Source organism: Myotis lucifugus, unplaced genomic scaffold (assembly GCF_000147115.1).
Source record: "Myotis lucifugus unplaced genomic scaffold, Myoluc2.0 scaffold_1, whole genome shotgun sequence".
Classification (NCBI taxonomy): domain Eukaryota; kingdom Metazoa; phylum Chordata; class Mammalia; order Chiroptera; family Vespertilionidae; genus Myotis; species Myotis lucifugus.
In genome coordinates this window covers 29,024,004-29,042,018 of record NW_005871049.1, presented here as the reverse complement: position 1 = coordinate 29,042,018, position 18,015 = coordinate 29,024,004, and the positions used below count along the sequence as shown (strand labels likewise).

Genomic DNA, 18,015 nt, shown 5'->3' with positions numbered 1-18,015 from the left:
TATTTCAGTGGTTGCTGCTACATTTAAAACTTTGTGGGGTTTTTTGTTTGTTTATATATTTTACATTAGAAAGTGACCATGAATTTTAGAGAAGAACTTACATACGTAGTATTTATTAGATTTTCTTATATTCTCATATAACTCATTTAATATAGTTGTAAAATCAAAAGATCAGCTCTTCTGCTCTGAGGTTCTTACACAGGCACACATAATTACTTAGGCAAAAGAGAGAACATGGGCATGAAGAACCAGGAACCAGGTCAAAGCCAAACGGATGCACACACAAAAAAAGTAGTTAGAATGGGATTCCTGGAAACATAAGCAGAAAACTGAAAAACAAACAAACAAAACAACCACAAAACAAACACACACACACACACACACACACACACACACACACACACACCACACAAAACAGAGAGCCTGAGAAACTCACATTCTGGCTAATACCCCAGATTAATGGCAGTAGACTTTGAAAGGGGTGTTGCCTACAAACAATGGGAGGAAGAGAAAGGTGAGCGCCCGATGTTGGTGGCTTAGATGAATCAAAAGAAATAAAGACTTCTTAGCCGGGGAAGTCAATCCACCAGGAGAATTTAGGAGTGGCCCAGTAAAGAGCAAGAAAAAGAGAGTAGGAAAATGTGGAAGAAAACATTGTCCTTCAATATAAAGAGATCAAAGTAAGGAAATGAAGTCTATTGGAATCCTATATTGACAATGAAAATTGCGAAATAATAATCTTTTCTCAGGCGATGCTAGTTGAGTTCTTCTTATCACATAATTGCCATATAATTTATTGTCATTTAATTTCCATCTCTTAAAAAGTGATCTTGTCCTTTTGTTTTTTACTTCACAATCTTTCTACAATTCAAGGAGTAAATACTATTTTTTGAGGTAAAGCTATTGGTATTTCAAAATCCTTATGACATTTCACCTCAGAGGGCTAAGAGTATAATTGTGAGAGGCACACATGACTTTAGGTTGGCTGTTCTTGTATGTAGGGGTAAGCTAAGGCAGTAATTATATCTCACAAGGAAAATAAATTCTTATCAGCTCTTTAATGACATTGAAAATAAACAAGTAAAAAACAAACAATAACAGCAATTAAACAAAACCAGATAATAGCCTCTTCAAAGTAAAGAGACCTAAAATATCTTAAACTAACATTCACTCCGGAGTAGGAAACTGTTTCCCAGGCCATGGTGCTGGTGTTCTTCCTACTGACTATGTTGCCCATCTCTTTATAAGAAGGGGACATGCCGTAACTCGGCTTAAATTCTACTAGGCCCTAGAACCTGTTGTGGTTAGTTGCTAAAACCTAAAGGTGAATAATGTTGAGAATGAAGTACCATGCTATATTTCATTAGGAACCTTCATTTTGGTAGTTGTCTCTTGATCCGATCAATTAATCATACAAATACTGCAGAAACAAAATCTGCAATACCTAAGAAAAAAGAAATTATTAATAGGAGTCTATTTCTTCTTTATATGCCTTGTAAATAGCAAATTAAAACGATGTTCATTTGGGTTGAGAAAAAGTTAGCAATTACTAAGAAAATAATTTAACAGTTATAGCTGTCAGTATAAACATGGCAATTTAAAAGCAGATATTGGAAGATATAACTAATATTTTTGTTTCAAGAAACTACAAAAACACATACACAAAAACACATAAAATGACTTACTAACTGAATAGGTAAAGGTATGTGCACTCTTTACTACATACATATAGTTTAGAGATGATATAATAATTTACAGAAATATTTTAAATAAAATTTGCAAACTTTTAAGATTTGAACTTTAATTAGCAAAAATTCAATAAATCACGTGTACTATGCTTTCTTAGCACACAAGAACATAAATCTCAATATTGTGGTGAAAGCAATAAATAGCTCATTCAAGGCTGGATTTCACTGTAAATAGCTATATTTTGAAATCTCTCGGGGCCATGAAACGCTATTTATCTTAAACCATTGTTCTTAAGAGTCATGTCATCACCAAATACTTTCACCATTGTTCTGAAGAGTAATGTGATCACCAAATACTTTCAGGAAGAATTTGGACTCTGTGTAATTACTAACTAGTCATGCCTTTGGAGAATCAAATTGGGAAACAGAGAGAAGAAATTATTCCAACTCATCCTCAGTAGAGCTGGGGGCCAGGGAAAAGGTGGTAGTGGGGAATGCAGAGTCATAATCGAGGCAACTATGAACCAATGTCTGAATTATGTTCTTGTAACTCTCCTGCCAGAGCTTTTTTTTAAATGTATATTTTTATTGATTTCAGAGAGGAAAAGAGAGGGAAACATCAATGAGAGAGAATCATTGACTGGCCGCTTCTTGCACACCCCGCACTGTGGATGGAGCCTGCCACCCAAGCAAGTGCCCCAACCAGGAATCGAGCGTACCTCTTGGTTCTTAGGTGGAAACTCAACCACTGAGCCAGGCTTTGAAAACTGCCACCTGTTAGCCCAGACCCAGGCATCATAGTTAGAAATAATTTATGTTTAGTTTCAAAGGTTCAATGAATGGCAGGAGTAATTTATCTGGATGTTCTAGCAATGTAAAAGCTCCAAATGATGTTATAAGGTGGGGCCTTGATTGGGTTGCTAGCACTTTGGCTTAAAGATTTCTATGATGTTTGTTCTCTTCAATAAGTAATTGATGTAAATATTTTACTGGGGTGATAAAACAGGCCATTTACGAATTCTCATGAATTCTACTTTATGGAACCATTTGGTAGTACTCACTAATTGAGTCAAAACATAAACTCCCAAACCTTCTATAACTCTCCTTTACCAGTCTCACAGTTTATAGTGTTCTACAATTTTTTAAAAAACTTATTTGTATGCTAGAAATAATTATAGTGAGAAAAGTAAACTATTGCTCTCATATGCAATATAGTTTCATTCTAACTTGATTCAGAAAATATGTTGATTTTCCAGATCAAAAATTGTAGAATACAGGTTTGGATATAAGTTTTAGAATACAGTTGAAAGTACTTACCTAGCTATTTTAATTTGGTTTATGGTTAACACACAAAAAAACTGTTATTCTATAAAAGAGCACATTTGGTATTTGCTTAAGCTTCTCCATTCATGGGTGCTACATTAGAATTTTGCAGGTAAAGAGGAGAAGATTAAATCAGAAACAATCCTAATACTTTTTTCATACATTTCATAAATTTTTATCCAAAGAAAAAGTGATGCTTGACAATCTTTGTGCAAGTATTATTAATGCACAAATTAAGAAAAACTCATACAGTTATAACAAGTAAAATTGGAACGAGGGGACTTTTTGGAGAACTTCAGCCTCCTAAGTTGAGTATTTTTAAATCCAAAAGCCTCTGGATTTTGAAGTAGTTAACTTTGGTAAATTATTAGTTTATCTTATTATGTTTTGCTTATTATATTTGTTTTTACTACAGTCTTTCTTCCTTTTTAAAGCATGAATATGTGCAATAGTGTCTCTTCTTTAAAAAACTATTCTATTTTTATCAATTTTTAAGTGATGTGAGTATGTTGGAAGCATACTATGGATTGGACAGGTTTATAATTTTAATATATTCAGAATATCTTCCTTGACACTTAGGCTGGAGCTTTAAACACAAATTCATGACTCACCGCAAATATTACTTCCCATTTTCACACGGGCATAGCCATCCACTCCCCAGGAACTTCCCCATGAGTTCCGTACAATCCAATATGGAGTAGTTCCTGCAAAACAAAAATTGGCAACAAACCCCAAAAAACTCACATTTGCGTGAATGCATGTTTACTTTATTTCTTGATCAGTGTTAGTAGCTTTAACAAAATGATTAAAACTGTAATAGAATGCTAACTTAAGCTAGCTAAGTAAACTTGAGCTGTACTTAGTGCCACACTCCAATTATTGGAAAAATATGTTTGAATTCATTTCACTTAATACGGAACTTGCACAGAATGAAAACACACACATTTCCAGGGCATTAGAAACAGGGAAGAATAATTGTTAGATATGTATGATAAAACAATAGGCACTTCTATTTTCCCAACAATTATCCTAAATACTTCAGATGGAAAATGCACATTATTTAAATCAGTAATTATCATTCTAACAAGTTATCCACCAAAATTGATAAGGAGGAACACAATGGGGTTATTTATACCCAGAAGTCTACTGAAAAGTAGTAAAGGTCTTAGGAGGACTTAGATATACGACCACATTTTAACTTTTTATATGGTTAAGGTGATTTGTCAATCACCTTAAGCTGAAAAGCAATCAATCAAGTCTTATCAGCACTTACCTGTTTTATCAAACCCAGTTATGATAATAGCATGATTTGCTTCTCCACTAGAGCAGTGATGCTGTATTATTCCTCCCAGATAATCTTGCCAGCTCACTGCATCTACTATCCCTACCAAAGGACCAAAGGTAAGGAGTGCTTTTGCCATTTCGTCTTCTTGGTCACTACCAAAAGAGAAAATATTTGGTTAAGGAGTTTAGTTTTTAAGGTAAGAATATTGTATTAAAACGATCTCTTTAATCTCTGTATGGATACACATAGGTTTGGTTGCAATTACAAAAGACTTAAACAATGGAGGCTACAAGAAGTCTGGGAGACTGGTAGTCCAGGACTGCAATAGATATCAAGAACCCAGGCTCCTCTTATGCTATTATTCTGCCATGTGAGGTGTCCATTCCCAAGTTCAATGAATGGTCCAAGATGGCTTCAGGAGCTCCAGCCATTTAACATATATTCCTTTCAGCAGGGAGTAGAAAGGAGAGGTGCTGCATTCCTGTTGAGAAGATTTCCCAGAAATAACACACACATTCTGCATATATCTGAATGGATCTCATTGGCTAGAATTTAGTCATATGGCTAAGTCTAGCTTCAAGGACAATGGTGGAGTTTTGCAATTGGCTGGCATAGCGTCCAGCTATCACACAGGCACTTTTTAAATAAGGAAGGTGGGAAAACTATATGCCTCATCGTGGCAGATGCTGGGAAGAACTTCCCACATCTTCTGGTCCTGACACTGGGCTTCCAACAAGGAAACCCTGCAACTCTTTACCCGAGGCCCTTCTCTCTCAAAAAGCCCATAGCCACTTAGACCCCAGCCATACCCTCAACTAGTAAATCTTAGGAGGTGATGAAAATCAACTTGCTTTGGCTAACTCTGAGATTTATTTTACCTTGGCCTCAAGAGTTCCTCAGTAGGATCAACTTCCAGCGTACCCTCAGTACTAATTTGCTTAATAAAGAAACCCCGTTTTCCCCTGTTCTATCTCATCTCCCTATTCCTCTACCAGTGGTTCCCAGGGTCACTTCCTACACGTCCCAACTGAACTCTCCATATTCCATCTTAAATCTGTTCCTCAGAGGTTCATGCCTCAATTCCATTCTTTCAGTCGTTCAGGCCAAAAAGTTTGTAGTCATCCTTGACTCTCCTACTTATCTCCTCTATAAAATTCCCCAATATATCTAGTGGGCTCTATTCTCTCATGTCCAAGGCTGTTTTTCTAACATTCTGCTTTAAGTTTATTCCTGAATAACCATCTCCCACTAGTCTACTCCATTTTCTCTTCACTACAGTCACTGTCCTTTAAAAATGTCAGACATATTCTCAGGGCCTTTGCACTTACAGTTCCTTCTGCTTGGAATAGTATTTCCTCGGATATCTACTGGTTAAGTTCCCACACTTCTTCAGGTCTTTACTCAAATGGCATGTTCTCAGGGAGCCCTCCCTCGTCACACTTTATAAAATTGTGTGCTCCTCTCCCCTCACCCTGATGTTTCCTCTTCCTCCCAACGGTTTTATTTTGTTCTCTTTAGAAATTATTACATCTAACATACCATACATATTTTCACTTGTGTTGTTTTTTGCCTGTCTCTATCACTAAAATATAGTCCCAAGGAAGGGTTTCTGTCTGTTCTGTTCACTGCCGGACCCCATAACCTAAAAAAAAGTGTTCAGTAGCAATTTGAGTGAGTGAATGAAGAAATCAACGAAAGGTCTTGCCCACTCTATCACAGTTAGCTTAGCATTGTATTATTAGAGAGTTTAATGTTCAGTGTAAACACAGAGATTCTTCGGGGGATCTCTTCCTTTTTAATCAAAAGGTTGGATAAATCCTGTTTCAGGCCAATTGCAGTGACCTTTGCATTCTCTTTCTTCTCACTCTCCAACCCAGGCTATTGCCTCTTGTTCTTTTGTTTCTTTCTAACTTTCTCCATTAACTACCCATGACAAGGGATTCCCTGAATCTTTTTCTAGTGACATTTTGAACATCTGATTCCTTCTTACACACACACTTCACTTATACTCTCAAGGAGCTGAGAGCTCACAGAAGCACACTTTCTCATTTTAGAAACTGTGTTACCTTTGCCCACAAAGGAGATGCTGACCGCTGTACTCAGTGACCCTGCACCTTTTATTATAGATCCAGCACAGCCTGCCATCTGTGGAATTGAAACTTTCTGCTATATGGTTCCTGGAGTCCCCTGAGAGCCCCTGTTGTGGACAAGAGCTCTGCTGACAACCCGCCAAGCCTCTGACACACTTATGTTATTCACAGGGGTTCCATTTGCTTCAAGGGTCCATTTTCACCCTTGATTCCCTTCATATCCTATGGGCAGACACTATCTGGATGAAGAGATTCTTTTATATTCAGTACCAGGAACTTAGAGGTCCGTCTATCATCTCATCTGAATTTAATGTAATTTCTCTGTGTTCTGTTTCAAAAGACTGTGCAAAGCCCAGCCGGTTTGGCTTAGTGGGTGAGTGTCAACCTATGAACCAGGAGGTCAGGGTTCAATTCCTGGTCAGGGCATGTGCCCAACTGTGGGCTCAATCCCCAGTATGGGGGCATGCAGGAGGCACCAATCAATGATTCTCTAGCATCATTGATGTTTCTATATCTTTCTCCCTCTCCCTTCCTCTCTGAAATCAATAAAAATATATTTTTTAAAAAGAAAGACTCCCTCAATATTTTAAACAATAAATAAATAAAGCCAGATTTTGGCTGAGTCTTTGTCCTTATCATCTCTGATCACTTATCTTGCATTATATTAAATGGCCACAATGGTTCTCTCGCTAGCTTTGAGAGCATTTTTAAATGATCGTTTCCCTTAAACCTGTCCAAAGTCAACATGCCCTTCAAGTTTTGACACAAATCCTCTTCCTCAGCCTATCCTTATCTGCCCCCCAAACCCCCTGTGCTTATATAGGGCATGCTACCCAATCGACCTCCAGTAATATAGTCCTAGTTTTTAATACAAAGTTTCAGTTTATGCTTTTAGTATACTGATGCCTTGAAAATGCAAGGAACACAGGGTGCTCCAAAATGCTTCTTGGTAAGCAGACTGCTTGCTATTAGCTGGAGCATCTATACAAGGCAATTTTCCATTGATTCAACAGAAAGATTAAAATATACTAATGGTATTTTGACACCTAAATTTGGTAAGAGGAAGGTGGTAAATATAAATTATACCTATCACTGGATTTAAATGTGTTAATTTAAGCTAATTTCTATTGTAATGACACTTTGAAACCTAAGTAGATCATGTTTAAGGAACAACATCCATAGCACTCCATGGTGATTGATAGTCTCTCTAGTAAAAAGTAGGTATGAAAACAATTATGAACATGCAGTGAAGCCTTCAATCAAGTTATTAATTCCAAATAGTCAATATATCATAAATTAGGACATAGGGAGAAAGCACAGTAGAATAAGACATTTACCTGAAGTCATGTGCAGAATAACCTTTGATTGAAAATCCAGAATGTGAATCAGAAAAGTAATGGCACAGGCCGTTCTGTTCTTTAAATGGGTATTCTGAATCTCTCACCAGTTTTACTTGCGTCTAAAAGAAATCACCCAAAGGTTCTCTGTCAAGCAGTTGTTTTAAATAGAACTTGGTGCAATGTGTCATAATAGGATTCAACTTGGCCACACCTTCATCATGTGGGTATTCTTTGGGTAATAATAAGCTCTTAAATTCAATCTTTAGGTGTTGTTATGGATATCCTAGGTAATTAGAGTCATTAGCTTCCATTCTCTTTATTCTTATTATTCCTAGATCTTCCTTCTTTGAACATCTATCAATCCAATAATAATAAAGCCTTATCATCTTTCTAATCCTATAAAATAAAGAGCTAATATGCTAATTAGACCAAACAGCAGAAGGACCTTCCAGACGACCTTCCGGGCGAAGCTGGGGCTGTGAGGTCCGAGCCCTTTTGCACGAATTTTGTGCATTGGGCCTCTAGTGAGGTTATAATAGGGCAACTGGTTCTATGTTAGTAAGTCTTTGAGACTCACTCAGCACAATGGTTTATGCACAGGCAATGGTCAGGTCAAGCATTTTTTTCTATCCACTTCTCTCTGTGCCTTTCATCTGGCCTATGTCACTTAGTTTATAGTTGTTTATACACAGTCCTCCTTTTCTGAATGTTGGGCTTATGAAAGGGAGAAGACAGGCAACTCATTGTTGCCCATAACATAGAGAAGTTTTTGGCATTCAGTGACTCAAATCTAGCAAATGAATAAGGGAAGGATGTTTGAGTTTGGGAAACTCTAGCTTGACAGCCTTTTAGAAAGTATAAAAGCACCTTCACTGGCTGGTTTCACACAACTGATGCTGGATCTAGGACAAGGTCAGAGTATCCTAAGAATGCTGAGGGATACTGACACTGAGGCATGGTGGGTAGGATGCCCAATGGGAAGCAGAGGACTACAGGTGCGATTCTGGCTCAGCTACTGATTTGGCAATATAATCTCACATCTTCATCTATATAAAGAGTTACTAAATTAGCTGTCCCTTTGTCCCTTTTAACCTTAATATTTACAAATTCTATGGAAATGGGTAATCATATGCTCATATGCTCTCCTTTCTGGGTCACTATGTGACATGTATCTGCAAAAACAAAACAAAACAAAAAAACGCACAAAAAACACATTTACCTATTAAGAAAGGTTCAGAAATAAACATAAATAATTTTTGGAAAACAGATCTCAGGTAAGATTTTCTAACCTTTGATCTTGATGGTTGACTTGCCTAGAAGCAATTCATTTTTAAATCCGATTAATTCAAGCTTTGGTTATCTAAATTTCTAAAAACATTATTAAGTAAACGAGAATCAATTGTCTGAATTCGGAGCACACATTAACTAAGCAAAAGAGAAAACAAAGTGTTTCAAAGAAACTAGTCACCTTATTTAGCCAGTTCAAAGCATTAAAAGTCGACCCTCCATTGCAGCCGTAATTATTATATGAGCAATCAATGACCTGCTGCACGCTTAGGTCTTCCAAAGGCTTCCCTTTTATTGCATATGCCGATTCCACTGCCCCTACCACACTGAAGGCCCAGCATCCTCCACACTGTTTAAAAATAGAAACAAAATAGTATTTATTATCAGACAATGTTCAAACCAAGTTTACCAACATTTTTCAATATCACAAGTTATCAAATCAGGTGGGCAGAATCTAGAGGTCTACAACAATAGAAATGCTCATCCTCTTTTCCAATTTGAAAAACAAAATTCTCTTTTAAGCATCAAAATCCAATGATTAGTTACAAGTAAATTGGTAGTATCATTATTATAAATTAGACAATGCAAGATGAAACCAAATTTTAGAGAATGAGAAAAAAACTGATATTTTAAAAGATAAGTCAGTTCATTAAATAGATGATGTCTGTTTCTCAGAAGTATACCAATTCCTATCCCATTCTCCAATCCCTTTTGTTTCTCCCCAGATAGTATGCTTCTGTGTCATTCACCATCTTTGCCCCAAGGGAGGTGATAAGTTGAGGTGGGGTGAAGATGTATGTCTTATATGTTATACTCATTATTTGATGGACACAGGAGCTGAATGAGTTACATTTCAGGCTATCAATATGCCAGCATATGTCAATTATAAATGCACATGAAATGTTCTAATGATAGAAACCCATGTTAGCCATTCCTCATTGAAATGTTGGCTGGCAATCTTTCCGATTCTGGATCTATTTACTTGCTTTTATTGGACAAACTAGAACAAAAGAATAAAAGGGTTGTCCTGAAAGAAAGGAGGGAGAAAGAGCAAATAGTATCAAGGATCATACACAAGAAAGATAGATCCATGAGAATGAGATTGGAAATATCCTAATCATAGGGCCATGTGCTGTAGAGTTAGGCAAAGAAAGAAAGAACAACTGGCTGTCTTTGTGGAGTGAAGTGGAGTGAAGTTTTGAGCAACTTCATGGCTTTAAGTGGCCATATTTATGTCCATATCTAGTAAAATATTCACTAAGGGACTAGACCTCAGAATCTTCACCCACTGATAAATGTGAAGACAGGTTGCTGACATCATACCTATAGCTAGCTTTAGTTAACCTGCCTTTGGCTTCCCCTGGAGGGCAGTGCCTGCTCAAAGATATCTCTCTAGTATACTCCTTTAATTAAAGAATCCTAAGGAAAAGTTCCCCTTTAATACAATGCAGACACTCCTGCGAGGATTAGATGTCAGACTATTTCGCACTTGATTATGAATCCAGTAACAAAGCAAATGCTTTGTTGTGGCCCACATCAAATATTTTTGCAGCCCAGCCAATATAACGGTATGTAAGAAACATTTGAATAAAAATTTTGTAACTTAATTTTTACAATATCCTGTTATATATTATTTTTTTTAAATATATTTTATTGATTTTTTACAGAGAGGAAGGGAGAGAGATAGAGAGTTAGAAACATCCATGAGAGAGAAACATCGATCAGCTGCCTCCTGCACGTTCCCTACTGGGGATATGCCCGCAACCAAGGTACATGACCTTGACTGGAATCGAACCTGGGACCCTTCAGTCCGCAGGACGACGCTCTATCCACTGAGCCAAACCGGTTAGGGCCTGTTATACATAATTATTAATAACAAAATACAATGTTTGCTAATGACTGATTACTATAATTGTGTTGCATTCATTTCCCTTACATGCCTTACGCACAGGCGCACCATTTCTCTCCACTAATACTGGCAGTGAATATTTTAGCAGCTGATTGCCACATCATTAGTTCTTGGACTGACTTGTTTGGAATATCTCACTTTTGGAGAACAAGAAAAATAGATTTATTTGCATTATGCTTATTCGTTTTGCAGTTATTTAGTATCTGGTAAGTTAATGTTCAAGAAAAAATGTTAACTTTTATTAAAATGCTCTATTATTTTATGTTAACGGTTACTCATTTATTTTGGCCCTTTGTATTAAGCATGTCTCTATCAAAATAAACTTACGTTTCTATGAAAATTGAAGCTTTTGTGTGTTTTTTAGCGGTCCACATAAACTTAAACCTTATTTATTTGGCCCGTGTTAATCTTTGAATTTGACATGCTTGCCCTAAATAAATGGTGACTGGGGAAACTGCAGGGTCCAGAATACTTGCCGCACTGTCAGATGGGTACTAGATTTATCGAGGTGAGCGCTTCGTAAGTTATATAAATGTCTAATCACTATGTTGTACCCCTGAAAGTAATATAATGTTATATGTCAACTGCAATTGGAAAAAAATAACCAGGGGAGGTTGAATGACCGTTGAGGTTTCCACAGCAGATAAATTGAGACTATAGCCACGTGGTTAGGTAACTGACTTTCCTCAGTCTGCTGACATTCCCTGTGCTGCAAATTTATTACTTTCTTTTTTAAAGTGTGTCACTTAGTGTGACACATTTTTTTAATGCTGTAGTCTAACATAATTTCTCTTATAACACCTTTTGTTTTTACTGCAGGGGTTTGCCCTGGTGGTGATTTTTAGGAATGTATGTATATGTCACATTATAGCAAAGTAGACTGCATTTCTAAGGGTCACAGATAAAGAGCATATAATCCTTTAGGGGACAGGGTTTTCCACTGGAGCTCAAGGGATGAGGTCTGAGAACCTAAGAGACCAGGCCACACTGTCGGTTAGTGTATATGGCATCGTGTTACTTTTTCAGTGTCATTTCTCATTTAGTAGTCAAGTTTACCTTCTCCAGCCCTCCATCTGCTGCTCTACAGAAGGTTTGGAAACTGTGACACAGCTACTGGGAAGCACCCTGAGCCAGTGTGCTGGTGGCAATGGTCATTAGTGAGAGAACACACCAAGGAAGGCTTATCTCAGAAAAAGTCGGGCTTTGACATCTGGCTCCCACTCCAACAGAGTCTCATTTTACTGCCATTTATTGAATGACTGGGGTGTGATTTTACCTAGAAGAATGATGGGTTCCATTACAAGTCTGATTGAGCTTGACCTCAACGGTGACTCCCCATGCTCAGATGATTAAAAAAGAACAAAACCCGAGAACTTACCGCCTGCTGGTTTCTCACTTGTGTCACAACATGCTTATCTCTCCAGTCAAATCTTAATGGCAAAGACATGTTGGAGATGAGCATTGGCCCTTTCGGGGAGTAGCGGGGGAATCTAGAAGTTTTGCTTCTTAAATAAATAGCTGAAATAGGAAATGAAAAGACAACAATATTAGATTATAGGAAGGGCCCCTTGGGGTTCTTTTTTGGAGGAACGTTCCAAAAGAAACGTTCGCTTTGTAGGAGAGCCTGCCATTTATGATTTTTCTATGTGCTTTTCCATAACATGAAATGCAGTCAACTGAAAGCTATAAGAGGTAAGAATTCCTACAATAGGGCTGAAGCTGCCACAGAAAATTACCTGTTTGAAAGACCAAGTCAATGTGCTCATTGTCCCTTACAGCAACATGGAAGTGTCTATAATATTTAGTTCTTAAGCAATAATTAGAAGAGTGACCATGAATTTATTTTTCTGTCAGCACCTGGCCCATGCTTGGTACCTAGTAAGTATTTAATAAATTATTGACTATTACTCAATGTTCTAGATTCACAATGTAACAATTCCTCAAAAATTAAGGAAAGAAGTTAAAATCAGGAAACCAATCAACTAATGGCATCACTACACCATACCTTTAAATTCTTCAGGAAACAAATATGAAAACTGATTTATTCCATAGACGGCAGTGGAATTTTCACTAGGAAATAAAGAATTCAAGTATCGATGTCTATTAAGACTTTCCTAAAAGGAAAAAAAAAAGGTAATTTGTATCACCTATGTTAACTTTCCAAAGCAATTTGTGTATAACTAACTTGGAGATATTCTTCAGGTGTAAAAGTCAAGCTCTGACTTATTTGTGGCAGATCACAGTGAAAGGTTGTGTAAAATAATGAGATCATATTAATAAATGCTTTGTGTTAGAGCTGCTATCTGATTTCAGGGACATTTTTGAGAGTGGGAAAGATATATCTTATCCATTTGTAATTTGTTCCCAATAAGCACGTAAAGAGCACTAAATATTTGTTTGTTTAACATAGTGGAAACAAGAAAATAAATTGCAAATAAATACTATGTACTAGTGGAACAGTCACCAGTAGACACTCATGCAATGAAGCAATTATGCATTTGGAAAGTGTGTCTTCTTTATCTTTGTATTTCCGAGCACTAAGTAATGAAACATGGGAAAGGGAATGAGGAAATAATAAATAAACCTGATTCTATTTGAGCTTTATAGAATCCCTATCTCATTTAGGGCACAAAGCTTTGTGAGATGGAATCCTGGAAATGGTCCAGGCAGATAGGTTCGTTTGCCTGTCTGGAGGGAAAATATGACCATTACTTACAGATTTCTCAGCTTTTTGTGATAATCATGTTTTTTACATGAACATGTCTCCATTTCCTCATACTATCAGTTGTGTAGTTGTGTAAAATATCCAAGGGACCACTCATTTTGTACATATCAAATTCTATTTCTTGTATAATTTTTATGCACTTATCTGTTCATTGTGTGTCTATTTCTTAAACCCATAAGCAAAATGAGGACAAGGCCTATGTGGCATTATCAATGTGTTCCCCACATGCCTGGCACACAATATATGCTTAATTAGTATATGTTGCTGATTAAATTAAATATATATATATATATGCCTAATATGCAAATGGTCTCCACAGGAGTTCAACGGGGAGACCAGGAGTTTGATCACTCGCTATGACGTGTGCTGCCCACCAAGGGGCGGCACGACATGAAGGTCCCGGCCAGCAGCCGGGGAATGAAGGCCCAGGCTGGCAGCCGGCTGCCAGGGAAGGAAGGCCCCAATCAGCCCCTGAGGGACCCTACCCTTGCATGGATTTCGTGCACCAGGCTTCTAGTAAATATATAAAGGACATTTCATATACATCATGTCCTTAATAGCTTTAAGGTGTTAATTTTTAAGCAAATTATCTGTGGAAATAATCATAATCTTATTTCTTCCTTACTGAGCATGCCTGAAAGAATTGCTAATCAATAATAATAAACAGTCATTGAGATTTAGGCGTTTAAAAATAATCCTGATGAATCAGAGCTTTGAATATCATTTGGAGAGGAGGGGTATAAATACAAAGAACAGAACTGGAATGCAAAGCAATTATATAGACATCAAGTAACCAATAGAAGCCAGAGATGGCTACTGCCAAGTAATCCAGAGAATTCATTTTCTCTGCAAGTCTTGATTGGCCAACCTTGTGAGCTGAAGTAACCAGAGAAGGCATTGAGAATGTGGGACTTTAAGAATGCACAGAGCATAGGGCAGCCAGGAGAATGGGCTTTGCAGACCTCCATCCATAGGGGATCTTCTGACGCTGAATTACCAGGAGGAGGAACAAGGTTCCCACAGGCTGCACCTAGCCAATGACGAAGCAGTAAGACTGGCCTATTTGGGGGAACCATGGCACTCCACCGAAAGCTGGTTTTTGATTGAGTCCCTTCTGACCTCTCTTACCCTAGGCAGCAGTCTAGGGCACTTCCCCAACCTTCCTTTCATCACAAAATGTGAGTTTATATTGAGCTCCGACTCCTCATCCTATTAGCAACCTGTCACGAAATCAGCATAGGAGAGGATCAATTAGCATATGTTTTTAACATAAGGAATGGAGGATGTAAGAGTGATGTACTGTATAGTAAATATCTCCAAATATTTAAATATATAAAATATTAAAATGAAGGACTTGAACCTTAATTTCATTTATGAAAGAAGCGATGTAAAGGTTTGCCACTGCTGAGATCAGCAGAACTTGTTCAAACAGTAATGTCTTGCATAGGTAACAAGAAATCCTGGGAGGATGGTTCCGAAAGCCCAGTTCTTACGTGCTTTCAGTTTAGTTCACCTGGGTTGCCAGATGAGAGGGAGGTTGGGGAACCGGCTGAAAAAGGCAAAGGGATGAAGAAGTACAGACTTGCAGCTACAAAATAGTCATGAGGATGTAAATACAGTAAAGTACAGTATAGTCAATAATAGTCTAATAACAATATGGTGTCAGGTGGGTGCAGGAATTATCGTGAGTTATATAAATGTCTAACCACTATGCTGTAGACCTGAAACTAATATAATATTGAATTTCAACTGTAATCAAACATAAAACATTTAGATTAAAAAAAAGACATCTAAGTTTTGCAGAATACACAGGAAACATATTAGCAGTTTTGAAAGGTACAAAAGTTTGAAAAACAAATGGATCACATACTAGAAATCTGGGAACTGATAAATCAAAACAGCTTTTAAACAGACATGATGAAAAATAATTATCTTTACGTGTTTTTTTTTCCCTTTGTTTTGACTGAATGTGTTTAATTGAATGAGTGACAATAAGACATACCAGGTTCCAGGGCCAAAAAACTTGAAGAAATTATGATTATAAAACGAGGAACAACATGTCGTTTTGACATCAATCAATATCTTGTTTTAAAACTCTCTAATCAACCTTATTTATATTCAGCTACCTGTCTGTTCCAGAGTTTTAATGCTGGGGCAAAACCTAAACCTATTGATGAAGCTTTTTCAAAATAATCTGAAAAAGAAATCAATGCTTTCCCTTTCTCTACATCAGTCTCCACCGAGTCAGGGGAACTTTTAATAAGGTGGTGCACGCGTCTACAGAGCCCCAGTTCAGGAAAGTCATATGTGGGCAAGGTTCTCCGGGCTTGCCCAATGCAGGCACTTTACCCAGTGGTTCTCAACCTGTGGGTCGCGACCCCTTTGGGGGTCTAATGACCCTTTCACAGGGGTCGCCTAAGACCATCGGAAAACCCATATATAATTACATATTGTTTTTGAGATTAATCACTATGCTTTCATTATGTTCAATGAAAATACATCCTGCATATCAGATATTTACATTACGACTCATAACAGTAACAAAATTACAGTTATGAAGTAGCAACGCAAATAATTTTATGGATGGGGGTCACCACAACATGAGGAACTGTATTAAAGGGTCGCGGCATTAGGAAGGTTGAGAACTACTGCTTTAGACAATTCTGATCCCAGAAGGAGGTGGCCAGCGCCCCCCTCCGGAAGAAGCGTGGCAGGTTTCTAAAGCCTCTGGTTCCTGTAACTGAAAGGAGGCAGCTTGGGAGGCAGTGAGCACCGCCAGGGGGTTCGGCTAAAAGGGGAGCTTCTAAGCAAGAATACTTCGGACCTATCCATTGATCACTTGGGACGGATCATAGACATCCACGGCGGCAACACTTCTTTGGAAAATCAAATCTTTGGGTTAGCAAAGGCATGGGAGAGGGCGAGAGCCAGGCACGTGGGGGACGCAGGGAGAAGTTGGGGGGTGTAACCCCAACTCAGAAACTCAGCAGGCGAGGGGATCCCCAGGAATCTCCGCGCTCGGAGGCCCCTGGGCCCCAGCCCAGACTCAGGACAGGAAAGGACGAGAAAGAAACAAACAGGGGGGCGCGCTCGGTACCCGGAAGGCGGCTGCCTGTTGCTCGCGGCTCCGCGGTCCCGTCCGGGTGAAGGTGGCACTGGGACCGGCTCCGTGGCCTCCGCCGTAGCACCAGCACCCGCACCAGCAGAGCAGCCAGAGCGCCCGCAGCTCCATGCCCGAGCCCAGGCCCCGGGCGCCACCGCCCCAAGGGTTTCCTTTCGATTCCTCGGCTCCTCCCCGCAGGGCTTGGGGGGCGGGAGCAGCACGGCGGGGTGTGTGGTCAGGCAGACTGAAGGCGCTCGCCGAGTTCCCCTGCTCTGTACCTGCGAGTCCGCTGAGCTGCCAGCTGTTGAGATTCGCCCTGGTTTTAGGGGAAGAAGCATAAGGCACTTGGCCACGTGCTTTCTGGCTTCATCTCCATCTGTTGGAAATAAGCCAGGGAGTCCTTCTTCATACAGGTCATGGGCATACAAACTGGGGTGACCTGCACGTCCAGAATGAAGGCCTTTACTTGTCTTCCTTTGATCTCAAATGGAAAGTAGTTGATCTTGACCTTAATCCTGCTGTTTCTGCAATGGTCCCTCATGCTCAGAAACTAACTCTGAAATGCTTTGCGAATTTACACGGAGATATTCACTCAGCAGATGTTTGCTTACCGTATGTTGCAAAGAATGTACGGTTGTGGAAACAGTGCCCAATGTCTTGATTTATTATAGTGCAGCCATTTCGAAACTTTCAAAGTTTGTTTCTCCAGATGCACAGAAAGATAGAGATGGTAACTCTTTTTTAAATTTGTGCTGAAATTGAAATAAAGCAACGCACATAAAACACACTGCATGATGCCTGGCACATGTTAAGTGCTCAGTGTTAGCTATTTATATTATTTTTAAGGTACCCACCCCCATTTTATTGTTGTTACACTGCTTTCCACCAGCTCAGCTTAATTCTGAATACCCCATTTTCATGCTTTCTTCTTGTTTTTAATATTATTTTTTAAACATTTTCACTTCATATGAACCCAGTCCTAGAGAATGGGCCACAGAAAGGACAAAAGTAATGTTCAGATCAGTTAACATCCCATCTGGCAGCAGCTCAGGTTGAGGATGCTTTGGTGGGAGGAGAGAGAACCCCCTTTGAAGAGACTAGGTGTCAAATGCCCATTGTCACAGGTCCTGGATGGCTCTTGAAACAGTCACTGTTTTTCAAATTTAAAGTGCACAAGGCACCTAAAACAATTATACAAGAATATTGAGTGTCAACTGCAATTGAAACGTAACAATTTTAAAAAGAAATAATGTAAAAAATAGAGT

The 18,015-nt window shown here is 38.6% G+C and overlaps 1 protein-coding gene across 1 annotated transcript; it reads right to left on the bottom strand.

Annotated features, from left to right (window-relative positions):
- Positions 1-392: 392 nt before the first annotated feature.
- On the bottom strand, positions 393-16,898 carry CTSO (cathepsin O). Its single transcript, XM_006081869.3, has 8 exons — positions 16,745-16,898; positions 12,928-13,036; positions 12,301-12,440; positions 9,195-9,362; positions 7,724-7,845; positions 4,285-4,448; positions 3,623-3,715; positions 393-1,444 (listed from the first exon to the last, which is right to left on the bottom strand). The coding sequence occupies exons 1-8, from the start codon at positions 16,877-16,879 to the stop codon at positions 1,410-1,412; spliced, it is 966 nt and encodes a 321-aa protein (XP_006081931.1). The 5' UTR covers positions 16,880-16,898; the 3' UTR covers positions 393-1,409.
- Positions 16,899-18,015: the final 1,117 nt, after the last annotated feature.

Bases quoted from the DNA above. Each gene is read 5' to 3' on its own strand.
- CTSO (XM_006081869.3), bottom strand. From the start codon at position 16,879: ATGGAGCTGCGGGCGCTCTGGCTGCTCTGCTGGTGCGGGTGCTGGTGC. The intron at 4,449-7,723 runs GTAAATGTCTTA...CTCTTTTGGTAG, and splicing joins TATTCTGCACATGACTTCAG to TGACCAAGAAGACGAAATGG. The intron at 1,445-3,622 runs GTGAGTCATGAA...CTTTTTTCTTAG, and splicing joins AATGGGAAGTAATATTTGCG to GTATTGCAGATTTTGTTTCT.